We start from the raw sequence: 18801 nt of genomic DNA on the forward strand, positions 1-18801 counted from the left end.
GGGGAGAAATAGCAGTGAGGGAAATAGCTTTCCAGGCTGGACGTAGGCTCCTAATAGACACACGTCTCGCGATGGATGACTGCACCCACAAACCCAGAACACAAAGAGAATCTATGCAGCTCTGTCATACACAAACACAATACATCAAGGTACATGACCATCACATCCACAACAACACTCAGAGTACGGCCTGCCTGCAGATGTTGCTTCAAAATGATAATTGGTAAGAATCAAAGAAGGATGACGTAGTCATCAATAAACTACACAGAGGAAGACAAATATTAAACAAGCCTCACTGTGAAGAAAGTCATACTGTGTGTATAGTTTACTTTATGTCCATTACATGGTTAATATATTAGATACAAAGATAAACACAATTTTAACTGAATTTTAAATTGTTTCACTACTTTGGTTTGGAGAGTCTGGGTACTGTGCAATTTTATCTTTGAAAATGGGTCAATTTGAAGAAATATTAAAGGAATGTCACTGTTTAATTAAAATTACCTCATAATATACTCATCCTCCTTAACTGATAATGTGACTTCCATTGAATAATAATATCTTGGCTCTTTCCAGTTTTGTAAAGCCATTGAATGAGGTCCAAGTTTTTGAAGCACCAAAAAAACACATTTTCACAAATTGTCATTTCTCGAATCCAAATATTCTTTCAGTTGTTTTCAATTTTCAATTTATCTATTATATCACTTTCTTTACTTTAAATGTTACATGTCGTCACCGACCCTCCAACACCTTGGCTGTCCAAATGAGCTGTTTTCAGGAAATTGAAAAAAACACTGTACGTTTTAATTTACAGAGTTTTACACAGTGTGTTGTCAAACACTTTTTATTGGTTTGATATTTGCAAAAGACAGCGACAAACATAAAGAGTGCCTAATAATAATGATTTACGGCAAAAAATAAAGATCACAAAATAAGGACATACAAGGTTTCCGAAGGACATCAGCGATGCAATGATTTCCCGAATGACATCATCCTTTAGTAAGTGACATCATTAGGAACACAATTGAATGAATATTGTGAATTCTGTGGTATTTGTTTATCTCCCTCTAAAATATCTGTTTATCCTGTTTGATATCAATATGGGCAATGGTTTTACCAAATAACACCATCCTAAAGCTAATTCTCAATCCCTCACTGAGCAAAGGGTAATCATATTCATCATACACCCTTACATAAAAATGCCATCCTAAATGACAACGCAAGCATATTCATTTTTTCAAGTTACAGAATGTACAAGATTCTGCATAAAAAAAACCTAGGGCTCCTATGTCCAACAGCAACTGTATAATATAAGCAATGAGTCAATGGAAATTCATTGTCACTGGTGAGAAAGAGACATAAAATATGTAATACAAACGATTAGGTCTCGTGGCACAGTGCTGATAATTTGAGAAACGGCCACTAGCGCATCTAAAAAACATGGACTCCGGGTGAATACAGAGGATTACTGGATAAGGTCACTATTGTGCAATGCAAAGTTATGCTGGTGTTCAATTATAGCTTGTCTCATGTAAACCCAATGCAAGCCTCTTCCTGACATGAACTGGCTGAATGTAGATAACCAGACAACTCGGCAGGCCGGATTTGAGTTGAATAGGGGCATATAATTGCCGAGCTAGAAGTTCTTTTATAGAACCCTCCATTTCAATTTCAGACTGAAATCAGGCGAAATCACACATTAAGTGGTGTTTCAATGTGACAGGAAGGCGATATTCAAAGCAGAAATAATGAGAACAGTTTAACAGTAATAGGTTCTAGACGGCACCTGGGACTTCACGGTGTTTCTCCATCAAGACTGACATCAGCCGAGCATCTTTTTTTGCTTCAATGCAAAACAAAGTTTAGGTAATTTGAGACTGTCTGGCAAGACGCCACATGAGAATTCATTTCCTGTGCTAAGCTGGAAAGGAGGTAAAGAGGAGAAGAGGTAGAGGAGAGAAATTATAACCCATGCACATAAAAATATGGAATAAAGTGAACCTTAGTCATATTCAGGATCAATTTTATTAGGAAAGAGGGATTTATGTGATGTATAAACTCAACATACAGGCACTATAAACACACATCCAATGCAACTTTGTCGGAACGTGGGAACATGCGTGCTGGGAAAATGGTCCAGTTTCTGTATGCACTAGCTGTGGCTGCCCAGTAAATGCAGCACAAGCTCTTCATCTTCAGCCAGCGAGAGGCCAGTGTCCAGAGGAGTTACTGTAGACTCCTGCCTGGGCTTCTTTCTGACCACCGGTCTCTGCTGTACATCATCACCATCATCATCACTGCTGTCATCGCTGAAACTTCTCTTCCTGCCACGGACTGATGCATCGCTGCGAGATACAAGACAAAAGTTAATGCTCAGATGAGAAACATCAGACAAGGATCACCTGAGATAAATACTAGTTGATTCTCAAACGGTCTGCTTCTTGGTTGCAATAATGACCAGATTGTACATTATTCCTGTGTGGTGTTGAGGTTACTGGATACTGTATGCAGGGCTGCTGGTCCCAATGAAGTTGAATATTGTCGCTGTCAGACTTGTATCCCTAAATCCACTACTTAGATTAAAGGGATACTTCACCCAAAAATGAAAATTCTGTCATCATTTACTCACTTTCTAGTTGTTCCAAATCTGTATAAATTTCACACAGAGAAAGATATTTGGAAGAATGCATAGAACCAAACAGATCTTGCCCCCATTGACTCCCATAGTACTTTTTTTGTTCTGTTGAACACGAAAGAAGACATTTTGAAGAATGTAGGACAGCAAACAGTTCTGGGGCATTTTTGACTACCTTTGTATTTTTCCTACTATGGTAGACAACGGGGGCAAAATCTGTCTGGTTATAAGCATTCTTCCAAATATCTTTCTCTGTGTTAATCAGATTTGGAACAACTCGAAGGTGAGTAAATGATGACAAAAAAAAGTATCCCTTTAAGAACCGCATTAATTAAATAATTAAACATGGAGTTGTCAAAGTTGACAAATTCTTGTTAATACTTCTGATTGGTTAAATATTTGCAAAAACACACACACACAAGAAGGGTGGCCAAAAGTAATGATCTATAAAAAAAAAGAAATGAGGTGATATATAAACGTATCCAAAATAAGAAGCCAAAAAAAAACTGCTGTGAGAAAGGAAACCATTCTGCACACATCCACAGTTTTTGGCCATTTTCAGCAGCATGATTATTTTGAGCAGTTTAATTATAGAAAGTGACACGGTTTCTCAGAGAGTAAGAAATCTCAAGTGCTAGATTGTGTTCACAGCGTCTTTAAAGGGAATTTGTATAGCCTTTCTGGCTACTTTACAAGATCTTCTCAGATTTCATGTAATGATAAGTACATGAGAAGCATCAGCACATTCGGGTGTTTGAGCTTATGTTACTCCATTAAACCAGCAGAACGACACGTCTTCCGCATGATTTCGGGCTCTCATCCAAAGTCGTTTCGGCAGAGCTCTTTCACATGTCAAAGACAGAAAGGTCAGCACAGCACTCAATGGAGTTAGAAGGTCTCAAATGGTCGTAACTTAATTCAATTAGTAGAATATATTGCACTCATGTGCACCCAAGACAACTACCTCCATTAAACACCTGTCAGAAGACTTGGGACCTTAAGGTGTGATGAGCGATCTGTCTTTAGCTTGTTTAAAGTATAACTAAACTAAAACTCAATTGTAGGCTATTTGTTTTTCCAAACCCATATGTAGATTTTTTTAATAACATATGGTTGGGTAAATCATGACTAAATTTCATTTTTTGCTGAACTGTTCCTTTAAGGGACTGCGATTGCATTCAGTTTCAGCTGTTTCCACCAGCTCAATGATTCAGGATCAGTATGAACAGATCGCTCCACACCACAAATACACCAGAGGAATCAAAGTCTCTGAAAAGGTTACACAATGGACCAGGAGGCTTACACAGATGTTCCCAAAGATTTCAGCATCTTAATATTCCAGGCACAAAGCATCGGTAAGGGCAGAGGTCATACAGGGTCAATGGGATCATTAGATTGAAGGGAGGGTTCAGGACAGGAAGAGAAGGAAGACAGGTGCTGAAACAGGAATGAGCTGAGGGTTAGTGACACCTCTGGCTCCAGTCCCAAACACAGAGCCTTTAATACGAGACGGGAGAGAAAGTGGGAGAGAGAGAGACGAATGTAGAGGAAGAAAGAGAGATTTATCAGATTTACAGCGCCGGAGTCTCTCCTGCATTCAGCAAGTGTAGCCATGCAGTAAACACCCCGCACAAAGTCATTAATCAGAGCCACTGATGCTGTCTGTGTGATATCACCTGCACCACTACACCACACTACACAAATCACTCGCTGCTGTTTGCAACCCAACACAAAAGCTTTTTTTAAACACCAGAACTCAATGATTGTCATGACGTTTGGATCACGTTAATGGTTGCTGAATGTGCAAAACGAAACGTGTAGCCAGATTTATAAACAAATGATGTTCTGAACTGATTTCTTTGTCCTGAAACAAATATGAATTAGTCGGCGCAGATATTGCCCTGTTCGGACTTATTTTCTAACCACAAATTATTACTTTTATTATGTTCGACTTGATAAAATATAAAAAATAAAGTTATATTTGTAATAACATATTATATTTAATATAAATATTTAATTATATTTAACATAAATGAATAAATATTTAATAATACAAATTTAAATAATTAATAAGATAAATAAATACTTCTTATTTTTACCATTTTTAGTAATATAATATGGAGCCTTAGTTTTTATATATATTTATATATTTCGAACAAAGAAAATAAGGTAAATAAGATGTCACAACTTACCAAAAGAAACAAGAACCTAAAAATGTTTTATACAATGATTAACATATGTCCGAAAAGGAGCGGGATGAATCAAAAGCTTATGTAGGCATATTAAATAGTAACTTAAAAAATAGTCAAGACCAGTTACTAAATAGCATTTACGCCGCCATACTGCGAAGAATCACATTAAAATTATTTCTCATTTGTTAAATCTGGTTAGTTAAAACCAGAGAAGATCATTCGGCGGCAGATGCTGAGGGCAGTAAAAGCCATAATAATTACGATAATATTCCAATTTGTATTCGTGTGTGAGTCTTCTACTGTGTGTACCTACTGTCTGCATACATGAATGAGTGTCAGAAATCCAGAGACATCAACGCACAAGCAGACAGATGGAAACACAGACGGCAGGAAACAAAAGAGAACAGGATGTGACGGGTTTTACAAAAGAGGAGACAAAAACGAACATGATCAAAAAAAAACGTAACGTATGGTCTTACTCTCACTTTAAATCTAGATGTAATTATGCATTTTATAGATTATCTTCAGCCAGCGAAAGGATCTGTGTTTAACCCTGCCAAGGGGAAATGAATCAGCGTGAATAATTTTCCCCTGTAGAGAGAATCCACCTCCAAGAGGCAATTCTGCAGCAAACTTCAGTACAAAAAAGGACATTGGATCAGCACGCTCGAGCTTAATCGAACTCTACAAACTCGATGCACGTGGGGAGAGTTGAGAGAGCCGAGGCTGTAATTAAGTATCAGAAGAATCAATTCCTCATTTTAAAATAATTACAGTCTTGCGAAGCCGTGCCAGGCTTGATTTACCGCTTTAACGGTTTTTTCACAAACTACAGTGCTGCAAAATGCAACGCGGAATGCCATAATGCAATGATGAAGGAAAAAATTTGATATTTGGTTCAACACCGAAATATAAGCACTCACTTTTAAGCTGTGCATAATTAGATCTACAGCAGAGAAACTTCATATATCAGAGAATCAATATCTCAGTGCTGCACCACCTTTTCCAAGCTTACTGAAAAACTATTTTATTGAGAAGAATTGTGAAGTGTGAGATGCAGCACAGATCCTGCAATACACGAGCTGAAGATGCTTCATGACCTTTGAGAAAGTCAAAAGTCATCCAGCTGTTCAGTATATAAGTCAATTTACCTGTCTTCTCCATCTGAGGAATCTGAATCGTGCACTTTGTCTGGGTCAGGTAGCGTGCTGGGGTCGAATTCTTCTTCAACTCCCGACAGATAGGCCACAACCTCCTCCTCACCATCATCATCATCGTCATTGTCACCGTCATCTTCATCAGCAGCTTCCTTTTGCTTCTGTAAAGGGAGAAGGTAAAGACTTCATTTTAACATTACTGATAGCTGCCATTCCGATTTTAACATTCCTCTTAGACCAGGGGTTCTCAACCTATTTTGAGTCCCAAGGCCCCTATTGCATTCAACAATATTCAAAGTTCCCCCTCCCACTCACAAAAACTCAAAATTTCTACCCAATAAAATATTTTAGAGCTTGACGAATGGAAAAATGATTATTCATCATAAAATTGGCCAGAAATATCTTTTTTTTTAATCTTCTTAAATGTCAATTTTCATCTTGAGGCCCCCTTGAAAGTCAGTTGGGGCCCCCCTGTTGAGAACCACTTTCTTAGACATTACACATACTGTATTTTGGTAGAAAGAGACTTAAGAGACAACATTAAACACACTGATAACTAGTAACATTATGATGTATAAGTGATATATGTAGACCAAAATGTGGCAAAGAAAGTGTCTTTTGAGATTATATTAAATACTTGAAAAGAAAAATATAATCTGCAATACCCAAATATTGTGTTTTTGTGAGTGGTTTCATTAAAAACTGCAAAGCACCGTCAGCTGCTTATGAAGCTCAGGATGAAAAACATGAGTTGGCAAGTGTGAATTTGTAAATGGTAATGCGTTCTCCAGGTATTTAACACATCCACATCCTTGGTACCAAGGCCTTTGTAATGCATAACAATTGGATTTATTAAAAAAGGCATAAACAAAAGGTATCTGACACCTTCGACAAAAGGTCATTTATGTGAAGCAAAGTCTGCTATTCGATCAACATAATCAGAGAACATCCGTCCTCTCATCCATCTCTCACGCTACAAAAACTATGTCTGAGAAATCTATTCCACTGTTCTTTATATTCTTTTGAAACAGAAAGTTTCCAGGACCAACCAGCCTGTTCTACCTCCACATTCACTATTTGTTCCTTCAGGCAAGTTTCTTGATTCAGGTACACTCTGTGGTGTGTGTTTCAACTTTCTCCTCTCACCTGGAGAAAAATGAATCATGTACTTGTGGTCCAGCTGTCTTTTTCTTTCATTAACAAGGAAACAACGCTATAATTCTATGTTTACACTGTGCAATTCCACATATCTACAGCACTATACATATCTAAACCATGTAAATGTGTTTTTAGATAAGGTGTATGGTATCCTGACTGGTGTAGGACACTATGCATTCAGCTGAGCTTCTCTCAGTGATGTAATCTAATCATGCTTTGCAAGATCCATTTGAAATTCAGCGGACAGACCAGCGAACAGACGCTGAATGTGCACTGAATAATGCGAGAAAAACACAACGGCCAAAAAGTCTTTGGGAAAAAGCAAGAGTTTTACACTAGAAATGACAGCACATAACGGTTAAATATGACGGACGAGTGTGTATGGTGACACATATTTACCCGAATGTTAGTGTCACACGTATCAACTCTTGCTCGCTGTTCAAAACAGTCCATACATTTACGGTCATTTACATATCCATTATCTACATTTCTCCTTGAATCAATCAGCCTGTCTAAATCTAAATATCCGCAGGGTAATGCGAATAATTTCGCCATCGACTGAATCCGTTCATATTTCTCTATAAAGAATGCATTCATTGCTCTCAGTGGTGTGTATGCACACGTCAATGAGCTCTTAAGCAAAACTTTGACATCTACGTCATAGGCTTGTGGTTTATCAATATGGATTTTCATTGCATTCGCTGCAGATTTTGATTTCTAGCTGGCCAACGGCTGCTATTATAATAACATAACTGCTTTCATTTTGAATTTGTAAATGTAATGTTAAAAACATATATATGCAAAGCATACTTTGTTAAAGAAAAAATGAACATGTATTTCTATTTGTTATTTTCCCCTTTTGCAAGGTCGTCGGTAGAAGTAGAGTTTCATTAAAGGAACAGTTTACCCAAAAATGTACTCGCCCTCAAGTGGTTCCAAATCTGTATACATTTCTTTGTTCTGATGAACACAGAGAAAGATATTCTGAAGAATGCTTGTAACCAAACAGTTCTTGGCCACCATTGACTAAAAATTGCTTCATAAATGTCTTTGTTCTGTTGAACGCAAAAGAAGATATTTTGAAGAATGCAGGAAAGCAAACAGTTCTGGGGCACTTTTGACTAACATTGTCATTTACTCCGTGTTCATCAGAACAAAGAAATTAATATAGATTTGTAACAACTTGAGGGCGAGTAATTGGGGTGAAAATTTGTATTTTGGGGAGAACCGTTCCTTTAAAATCGAGAGAACTAACACTTCTGCTGATCAGTAAAGCGAGCGCTGTTATTAGTCAATACCAAAAAATAGCGAACCATTGGACGATTAATCAGCCTGTACAATGTATTTTACTATCACTATGAAAGACTTACAAAAGAAAAACTTTCAAATGTAAAGCAAAAAGACTCTGAAGGGTCTATCTATCAGATTGAACATCTGAAGAACAGCAACAGAAAAAAAGGCCAAAACTGTCAGGAAAGGAAGCAGCACTGCTATCTGTATAAGCACATGCTGTCAAAAGGGCAATTCAATAGCTCTGTAAATTAATCCGGACCATGCGTAACAACGGACAGATCGACCACCAGTAGGGCAGTTAAGACGAAGCAATGAGTGAACGGTGAAAGAGTGCTGAGATTCATTGTTAGGGAGGTGATAAATAGTCCAGCATTCTCAGACAGACCGCTGCATTGATCAGATGACAAATGAGAGAAGCTCGGCAGCTGCATTTCCATATGGATGCGCAGAGCACAATCCCCCAGCGAGGACAGACACATGACAGCTGCCAGCGCCAAGTGATGTGCTGTCTGCACGAGGGAAAGGCCAGAGACGGAGGAATCTGATTCGCTGTGACAGAATTCCACAGGAAAAGGACTCGTGTCAAATCTTTGAAATCTTAAAAACTTGCTTCAAAAAATACACAAGCATAGAGATAAAGAATGGGTCATCTCTGTCTGTTTGAAGACAGCTGGGAAATTAGTAAATGAAAATTATGCAAAAAGAAAAAAATGTGTTGTTGTTATGATGATATTTTGCATCCACAAGTTATAGTTTAGCATTTAGCAGGAAAGAGATTTGCAAAGAAGCTCAAGCCAGGACTCAAACGTGTGCGGTCTGAAGCAGAACAGCACAATATGTTGGAGGACTGACCACAAGGCTCTTGACCGACTACATTCGTACACGTACCTCTTTACGCTGTTTGCTTGCCTCTCTTCGAGCTGCCTTCTCCTTCAGCCGTTTCTCCTTTTCAAAACAAGAGAGAAAAAAGAAAATAAACAGCTGCACAATCACCAAAATTTGTTCATACAGGCATATCAAACACAGTCATAACGCTGGACCGTTTTTTATTTTGAGGAATGGAAATGCTAGATTTGATGTTTGTCTTGTGTCACTTTCCAATATAACTCTATGGCCACCTCACACGGAGCAGCCGCGCCGCACGACACAACTATAAACACTGCTGGTGACTCACAGACGTCTTACGGCAGTGAAATATTATAAGATGGAAAGTTGAATGAAAATCAAAGCGCTGTAATAAAACCAATGTCACAATCATTTCATTGGCTTTTCATTACTTTCAAAATGTCAAAGGTTCCCAAATGTGGAAACAACCCTCTCTTCACCTGGAGAAGGTATTGATTGTGGCACTGATATTTGTACACATCAAAGTCAGACAGATGGATACATAAGAAACACCATAAACTCTATTAATAAAAGCTTTAGAAGCCAACAAACACTACTTATATTTAAGTAGTTGAAATATAGACGTTTCATTGGACACGCGTGCCTGGCCTGAAGTTAAAATGACAATTCTGTCATCATTTACTCGTCCTTTTGTCATTTCAAACCTGTATGACTTTCTTTCTTCCGCAGAACACAAAAGAAGATATTTTGAAAAATGTTGTTAACTGGACCCCATTCACTTGCATTGGTTTTGTGTCCATACAATAGAAGTGAAAGTGGTCCAGTGCTGTTCGCTTACCAACATTCTTCAAAATATCTTTTGTGTTCTGCGGAAGAAAGAAAGTTATTAAGGTTTGAAATGACAAGTTGGTGAGTAAATGATGACAGAATTTTCATTTTTGGGTGAACTATCACTTTAACTTTGCGGTCTGTTTGGTTATCGGTCTGACTAGTGGCTAATAATACAAATCATTTTACATTTAATTTATATTATTGTTTTATTGTATCAATCAATCAACAGTATATATATATATATAATTTATGTGTGTGTTAGTGTGGTTTCACTTCCACATGCACAGATATTTGTGTACGCATGTGTATTAAATAAGACCCATGCAATGGCAAAATGCTAGCATTGCTACTTTTAGCAACTGTGCTCTACAAATGGGTTACCATACTGTCACACGTCCACAAGGGCCCTTTGGCATAAAAACTGTCTCTTTAAAAAAATCTAAAAGTGTGCTATGAAGAGTCTGGGGAGGTCTAAAGTTAAACTTCACTGACACATTTTGGTCACACAAAGTTGCTGACTTCACACATGTGACATATGCAGCCAAAGCCGTGAGTGTTTTAAAAGGGACAGTATATAAATGCTGGTCTATCTCTGAGGGCTGTACTGGACACTGTCCTGCTGTAGAATATATGAAACACAAAGGCACCAGCGCATCTGATTAATAATCAGCATGTGCACATCGCTGATGGATTACGAGCCATCTGCCTCTCAATGTCACTGACAGCACCAGATACAAAATGAAAATGGATTAGCATCGTCAGGCCTTTACACACACTTTGAGAGAAAAGACCGGGTCCTTGCATTTTTCAGAATCAAACGGGAAAAGTGCTTTTTTGTCAAATCCTTCAGTGCTTCAGCAGCTAACAAATGTTCTTCTGCCTAAAGGCCTTTAGCTAGAATGAAGATGTGACACTAAAACTGAGCATAAGGAACATGATGCTGCTTTTTCTTTCAGCTCCCTCTCAGATCAATGAAAAAACGAGAACCGCATCAGATATTAAATGAGGGATGTACGAGAAAACGCGCTCCACTGGAACGCTGTAAATGGTGTAATTTTGCCGGAGAGCAATCCTTGAAAAGCTCGTCCAATTTCCAGAACTACAGTAATAAGTCAGGAGCCCAATCTCTAGCGCTGACGCCTGGAGCTTCAAGCCACGCTGCATGCACAGGCATCTCAGCAATTTCCATCTGCCTGAACCTGCGAGAACACCAGCCACAGCGCCAGAGCGTCTTCTAGATTGCCCATTGCCCTCAGCTCCTTCAATATTACTTTGATTTGAACACCTGGAGCTTAAAACAATGAATCAAGTTTGCTTCAAATTATTTTATATGTGAAACAACCCAGAGTATGAAAGATGGTACCCCTATGGATGCCAGAAGTGCTAAAAGTTGAAAAATGATGCCAACATGTTGGTTTTAGTGTGACCAAACTCACCCTATGTTTCTCTTTGATTTTACTTCGGTACTCTTTCTTGTCAAACTCCTGGTCTTCCTTGCGGAGCCGTTCTTTGGCCGCCTCCACATTGATACCGGACGTCTCCTCATCATCCTCCTCCTCCTCCTCTCCCTTTGGAATCATGGTTCTCTGCAGAGGAGGCCACTGTTGTAAAACCTGCAAACAGAACTCAGTTACATTAAACAAGATCCTAACAAGCGGTTTATGACTCCCAAACACATTAACATCTCTGACAATACATACCTCGCCATTGTCGGTGAAGATCGTCTTTGTGTTCACCTTGAAGTTTCTTTTTTGGATTTTCTTCGCTTCCTTGACTTTGGACTCTTTTTGTTTGTTATTCTTTTCTTCAGCATTTGTTTCCTTAAAAAAACGAGAAGAGAATATGTTTTATATAGCCAGTAGCAAGCTGGCACTTCAACACAGTGAGGCCAAGATTAAACGTAAATACATCCAAAATGGCATCTTAAAGGAACAGTTCACCCAAAAATGAAATTTCTGTCATCATTTCCTCACGCTTGAGTTGTTCCAAATCTGTATACATTTCTTTGTTCTGATGAACACAGAGAAAGATATTTGGAAGAATGCTTGTAACCAAACAGTTCTAGGCCACCATTGACTACCATCGTAAGTCTTCAGCATACGATTAGAAGTTACTTGCTCATAACATCTGGTCTAAGAAAATAACATTCAGACAAAAAGTTGCACTCTAGAGTTTTCGAATGAGGATTATTTTAAGAAGAAGAATTGGCAAAAGCTGACTGAACTATTTGATTTTGCAACCTCAAGACAAATGAGCTTTTTGACATGACTCAAAGGTCTGCGTGTCTCAAATTTGCCAAGCCTGCACAGGAGTCATGCCAGCTCTGCCTCTGAGGTATACTGAGTAGAGTCTTACATATTGAACTGTTCTGATATATGCAGGCTTACTGAAACATGTCTAAAACATTACACAGAGCATCACTATTCAGTCCTGAAATGATCTTCGAGACCTTAGCAGTACTATGAAAGATGACTGAATTCTCCATTACTTCTATTAGAGAGGTAATGTGGTAAGGTAAACAAAGGTAAGGTGTAAAAGGTGTATTCAAATTACATTATAAGGCCAAAAGTATGTGCATACCCCTTATTAATACAAAATACAGCCATGCAATCTCCTTGTGAAACATTTGAAGTAGAATGGGGCCTTGCACTAACATACTAGACATTGGGTTTATTTAAAATTTGGTAAAGAAAATATTGTTAGTAGTTCACAGAATAAAACAAAATGACCATTTTACCTAAACACATACCCATTGATAGTAAACTCATAAAATGGCCTCTTAATGGCTGTATAATTGTTAATTGTTGTGGTGTTCAACTTTAAAATGTGTTTACCTCTTTGGTCTGGCTATCCTCGTTGACACTGAACACATCTTTACGTTTAACCGTCAGTAAGTCCAGATCTTTCTGATCATCCTCCTCTTCATCATCAGAGCCACAGAGCAGAGCTGCAGGCTTTTCTCCCTCCTCCTCATCATCATCACCATCATCACCATCATCCTCCTCAGACTGTGAAAGCTCAGACTCAGCTTGCTTTCCCTTGAGTTGAGTTTTGAAACTCTTAAGTTCATCTTCAGACTCGTCTCCTGCAGCGATGCTGTTGTTCTGCACACCTCCGCTCATCTGCTGCTGGGCTTTACTAAGGAAACGGACCCTTGGTGCCACCGCCAGACCCAGTGACCTGAACACGATGACACCACACACACCCAATGTTTAATACATTGTTCTAACTGTGACTTTAAAGACAACAAAGGCAACTTTTTATTTATAGTAACCAAAATGGACAGCAAATTATGGGGAACGACAGAAAGATGATGAGCACGTGGACTTCCTCTATGGGCGTGCACAGCTCAACCTGCCCCGTTTTCAAAACAGAAGGTGGACTGTTTTTCAATTTCATAAAGATACATTATTTAAAATATCCATGAGGCGGTTTCAAGCGAACACACACGTATATTTACACAGAGGACGGCTGGCGCTAGGCATAACTTTACAACATCTACTCACATGGCATATTCTGGGAGTTTGAGCTGAAAAACATCAAAGACATCTTTGTTCTTCATCAAAAAGACAGAACGGAGGTAGGACACAAAACACTGCCATTGAGGGAAAAAAGAAAGGAAGAGAAAAGGCATTACAGAGGACAAAATCTCTTATCCAGGATAAAACCTATTACTGAGAGCACAGGCAGGCGTTTCACGGTAGAAATCTAACGATTACATTTCACACTCCTCTTCTTCTCTATAATGAGCCTGACAAAGCTCAGCCCCGGGCGTAAAGGAGACAATCAGATTATCCTGAAAGCCCCTGTGTTACAGTATAACTTCAAACGTTATTGTGCGAGACTGCACAGGAAGTCAACGTTTCTGCTTCCTACCCTCTGTGCTCGCTCCTTCTGCTCTTTCTCTTGGGCCAGAAAGGCCTCCAACTTCTGCTGGACACATATCAACTTTTCTGGATTCACCCTGCAAGACAAAACAACAAGACCAGTCAGTGCAAACTTAAGGGGCTTTGAGGCATCTCCTAAATAGGAATGGATGGATATGAATTTTTGGGCCTATATAGATTTTAACAAACAACTATTGGTTGATTCTGATATTTGTTGTTTCAACAATACTTATATTCCGTGCACATTACACTTCTGAGTGTTTAGTCATTTTTAGCAATTATGTGATTTACATTTTTTTTCTGATGCAAGTTTTTAACTTAACAGAGGAAAAATAAACATTATACAACTCCGTGCTTTTACACAGATAATAAGTTATCAGAATGTTATAGTGGCCTAAAAAAACTCCAATAAATATTGACTGACAGCCCATTGATTAGTTAACAGTTTTCAGTGGTCGTGAAACTTAGGTGCTCAACCAAAATGAGTCCCCGTTTCAGAAATTGTAACTATTATGCTGAAAAAATGACAAAAACAAATATAGCTGCAAGCAGCAATTATGGGGTCAAGTCCTTCTAAGGAACAAAGGGAAATATATATGTGGATGTTTCTGATAATGAGTTTTGATAAGCAGATCTAAAAACAAAGGTAAAATCACTTAGAAAACAATACAATTCATGCTTTATATCACATTTCATTCAAATCGGACAAATTTCGAGTTCCAAAAAGTTCGTTTTGAATACAATTTTATATGGATGACAGGAAGTATGGTAGAATGTGACAAATTTGGTATCAAAATGCTTGGCTACAGCCAACTAATCTATTAATATAAATCACATGACATTACTTCGATGTTATAAGCATTTTCATAAATTTTACCTTTTGCACATATTCATGTTTATTTTTGGAGCACTTCGGGGCTTCACCCCTAATGAATGGGCATGAATTTTCATACTAGATCATAAAAGCTATCTTTCTGTATAGATGGCTGACCAGGAAACACACACGGTTTTAGTCACTTCAGCCTGTGTCTACTCTTTTGTTTTACATAGTTAAAATTTTAAGACAATGTTCTAGCAAAGATAAAGCCAGCCAGCGAGAGATTGTGATTTCAGTGGCACATTCACTGCAGATATCATTGATCACAATAATCACAATAATCACATGATAACAGGCTCTTGATGGTGACTCAGCATGCATTATCAGCATGAACATGACTTTGCCCATTCTTCACAGAGAACATTCATGCAGTTCACTCTGCAAAATGCTGATAAACCATCCACAAACTCTGCAAATAAGCCAGAGATCAAACTAATCCCTCTTGGCCTGTCACACTTTTTATTTTCAACACCACAGTCTTATACAGTCACACAGGAGACATTCACTCACTGGATTTTGTTAATGGGAACTTTCTTCTCTTGAAGCTGTGCGATCATGCCCTTCTCCTCTGAGGACAAGAGGACAAGAAGAGCTTCACCTCCTTCCTTATATCTGCAGAGAGAGAGAAAAAAGAAGTAAGAGATGCGTTAAAGGGACAGTTCAGACAATTTCATGTCATTTCAAACCTGCATGCATGTAAAAACAGCATATGGGTTGAAACATCATGAGGATTAGTAAATAATGACAGACGTTTTGCTTTGGGGTACCACATTCTCCTAAGACTGAGGGTCTGCCACAATACACTTACAGATGTACTTCTCACACGTTTTTCTATTTTTTTAACAGCTCTTTGAGAGCTCATGTGAAAACTCATGAGCTTTCTGCTGAGGGTGGTGATCTATGAAGGGGAATTACTGAGAATATTGATTTCACACTGATAGCGCCAAGCGTAGCGCAGAAAAAGAGAAAGCATGGCTGGCAGCTGGGTGGAGGGCAGGTGTGTGTCGTCTTGCTTTAAGCATTAAGAACTTGACATTTTTCCATAGCTACAGATCATTACAACTGCCCTCAAGGTGAGTCTGTAACAAGCCAAATAGAGTCTAAAAATTGAACAAAACATTACTTGGTTTTCCATTACAAGATCAGAGGCGGGGAATAAAAAACAAATCTATACTGTTACTGCAGAGATGAACTTGAACTAAAATGAATTCAACTAAATATGATTTCAGGTATTCTGTGAAACAAGTAAATAATAGGGAAGTGAAATTACAAAAACTTTATGTCAAAAAGCCATTCAGGGCATATCTAAGGCCTTTAAAAACAATCAATTAACCTATTACTGCTTCCATCCGTCCCAAGATTGCCAAAGCAGACGAGGAACAAATGTGACACCTAGTGGTACAGCAGAAGAATACAAGCACAATAACCAGCATTACCTGGCTGTTCTTCCAACTCTGTGGATGTATGTGTTTGCATCTTCCGGACAGTCAAACTGCAGCACCCAGTTCACTGCTGGGAAATCTAGAAACATCCAAATTTATGATGACAAAAGTTGAACTTTAACTATATCTTTGTTTTTGAGTAAGTGTAAGGAGTCTGCATTACCAAGTCCCCTGGCAGCAATGTCTGTAGCAAAAAGGACTGCGGCCGTTTTGCGGACAAAGTCGTTGTAAACCTCCACCCTTTTCATCTGATGCTGTCTGCCGTGAAGAGCGAGTACGGAGATACCCGGACGCAAACGACAGAACACCCGGAACAGATACTGAACCTGCAGATGAGCAAGAATGCAAGTCAGCAAATGTTGAAAATACGATTCATCAGGTTTTCCAAATTTGTGTTTTTTACACTACTTGCATCATGTTGTCACTTAAACGGCTACGCTGATCATTTGTAATAAATGCTTGGAGTCCACTGTATGTTCTCTCTGAAACAGTACTACATTACAGCATTTTTATCAATTACCTCTTTACAGCAAGCAAAAAAGACGATGATCTTCTTCTGAAGGTGACTTCTCAAAAACGAGAAGAGCATGTCGACCTTCTGGTGCAGCTCACACACCACATAGTTCTGTTCCAGAGTAGCAGGGGTACTGCAGAGAAGATCACTTTATAAGCTCTGAATTTAAATATACTTTACCTTCCGAGCATCTAAAAGGCTTTAATTAACCAGTATAAAAAACATGTTGTTGATCTTACCTAAACTTGGCCTGCTCATGAACCCACACATATTCTGGGTTCTTCAGGCTCAGCCTGGCAAGATCCTTAACAGATTTGGTCTGGGTGGCAGAGAACAGAAGGGTCTGACGTGTTTTCGGAAGGTTTTCCACAATAGCATTGAGCGTGTCGGCGAATCCCATGTCAAGAATCCTATCAGCTTCATCCAGAACTGTCAAATAAGAGTGTTTTGTCAAGAGGAGATTTCACTAAAACTGGTAGTGCGGACAGATTTTCAAAGGCATTAAAATTTAAGCTGTCTTTTTACCGAGCATGTGCAGGTTTGATGCATGAAATGTGGACGTCTCATCCATATGCTGCAGAAGACGTCCTGGGGTGCAGATAATGATATTTGTGCGATGTATCTTATCGGATTCGTCTTTTAGATCCTGTGGTGGCAATGGGATAATTTATAACAGAATTAAAAACTCCCTTTAATTGCACATCAACACAATACACACAAGAACCACAGTAAGCAGTAAATATCAGAGACACACCTTGCCACCGATTACAAGTCCAGCAGAAAAATCGTGATTTTTCCCAACTTTCCTCAACACCTGAAAGGTCTGATAGGCCAGTTCTCGTGTGGGAGAGATGACGAGAGCACCCAGACCGTCCACTGCGGTCCATTGTTCACGGTACAAGCACTCCAAAACCTGAAGACAATTACAATATTGAAGACAGCAACTGCTTATCCCACATCGTATTTGTTAGAAGTACATAAAGTGTACACAGTAAAGATCAAAGTGCTTTATATGACAGAACACTGATGTTTTGCTTACTGGGATGAGAAAAGCCAAGGTCTTTCCAGAGCCCGTCTTGGCAGCTCCAAGAACATCTCTCCCTTGCAAAGCAAAGCCAATGGTCTGCCTCTGAATCTCTGTGGGCTGCCTATACTGAGCTTCAAGAAGACCTAATGAAAGAATGAATAGATTTATTAAAAAGACTTAAAAAATAAATCATGCCTCAATTATGTATAAACATGATGACAAACACAAAAAAAATGATCACCTCTCAGTGTGTTTCTTGAAAGAGGAAAATCAGAGAACTTCACAGCCTCTTTGGGGTTGATCTATAAAAACACCAGTTAACGTTAATCATGTCAAAGGCTTAGCAGAAAGATTAATCGATCTGTTTTAAAACCGCAAGATGTCAAACCGTTTACATGTTTTCTGACCATACACACAACAACAAAAACAAAAACAGGAGAACAACGAAGTGTCAGGATTAGGTTTAACGTTAGCTTGATCAAGATATCAAACATCGATTGAGCAGGTGACCCACACGTATGTCAACACCTTGAAACGATTAAATGGCGTTAGACATACTAACGTCAAACTCACCTCTGAGTATTTTTTCACCAGTTTCTGTATATTTTCTCTCTCGGTCTCATATTGGCGTTTCTTGCTAGTCGGTTTTTTCGCTTTTTTGACACGGGTCTTCTTTTCGACATACTTCTTTTTCCATTTCTCGAAATTCTTAACAGGGTCATCCGTGATCAATTTTTTCTTCTCTTTAGTCTTTTTAACCCGCATTTTTACTGTATTTCGTTGGCTAATTAAAACGCACAGCTACGATAACAACACGTGAAAGTTTTCTTCAGCGATGTCTGCGTCCAGTTTACTTTGTTAGGTTAGAGAATCAGCGCCACCTAACGATCCGGAGCGGGACTGCACTCGCATTTAATTCCCCTCTAAACGGCGCATCGAGTC

At 38.7% G+C, this 18801-nt stretch overlaps 1 protein-coding gene across 1 annotated transcript; it reads right to left on the bottom strand.

The window, feature by feature from the left end:
• Window positions 1-877: 877 nt before the first annotated feature.
• ddx10 (DEAD (Asp-Glu-Ala-Asp) box polypeptide 10) lies at window positions 878-18699 on the bottom strand. Its single transcript, XM_057360994.1, has 18 exons — window positions 18433-18699; window positions 18101-18161; window positions 17872-18002; window positions 17587-17745; window positions 17358-17478; window positions 17072-17261; window positions 16839-16965; window positions 16482-16644; window positions 16313-16397; window positions 15387-15488; window positions 13989-14076; window positions 13619-13707; window positions 12947-13292; window positions 11813-11932; window positions 11549-11725; window positions 9324-9380; window positions 5979-6145; window positions 878-2345 (listed from the first exon to the last, which is right to left on the bottom strand). The coding sequence occupies exons 1-18, from the start codon at window positions 18622-18624 to the stop codon at window positions 2153-2155; spliced, it is 2568 nt and encodes an 855-aa protein (XP_057216977.1). The 5' UTR covers window positions 18625-18699; the 3' UTR covers window positions 878-2152.
• Window positions 18700-18801: the final 102 nt, after the last annotated feature.

The sequence above is a fragment of the Triplophysa rosa genome, linkage group LG19 (genome assembly GCF_024868665.1).
Source record: "Triplophysa rosa linkage group LG19, Trosa_1v2, whole genome shotgun sequence".
Classification (NCBI taxonomy): domain Eukaryota; kingdom Metazoa; phylum Chordata; class Actinopteri; order Cypriniformes; family Nemacheilidae; genus Triplophysa; species Triplophysa rosa.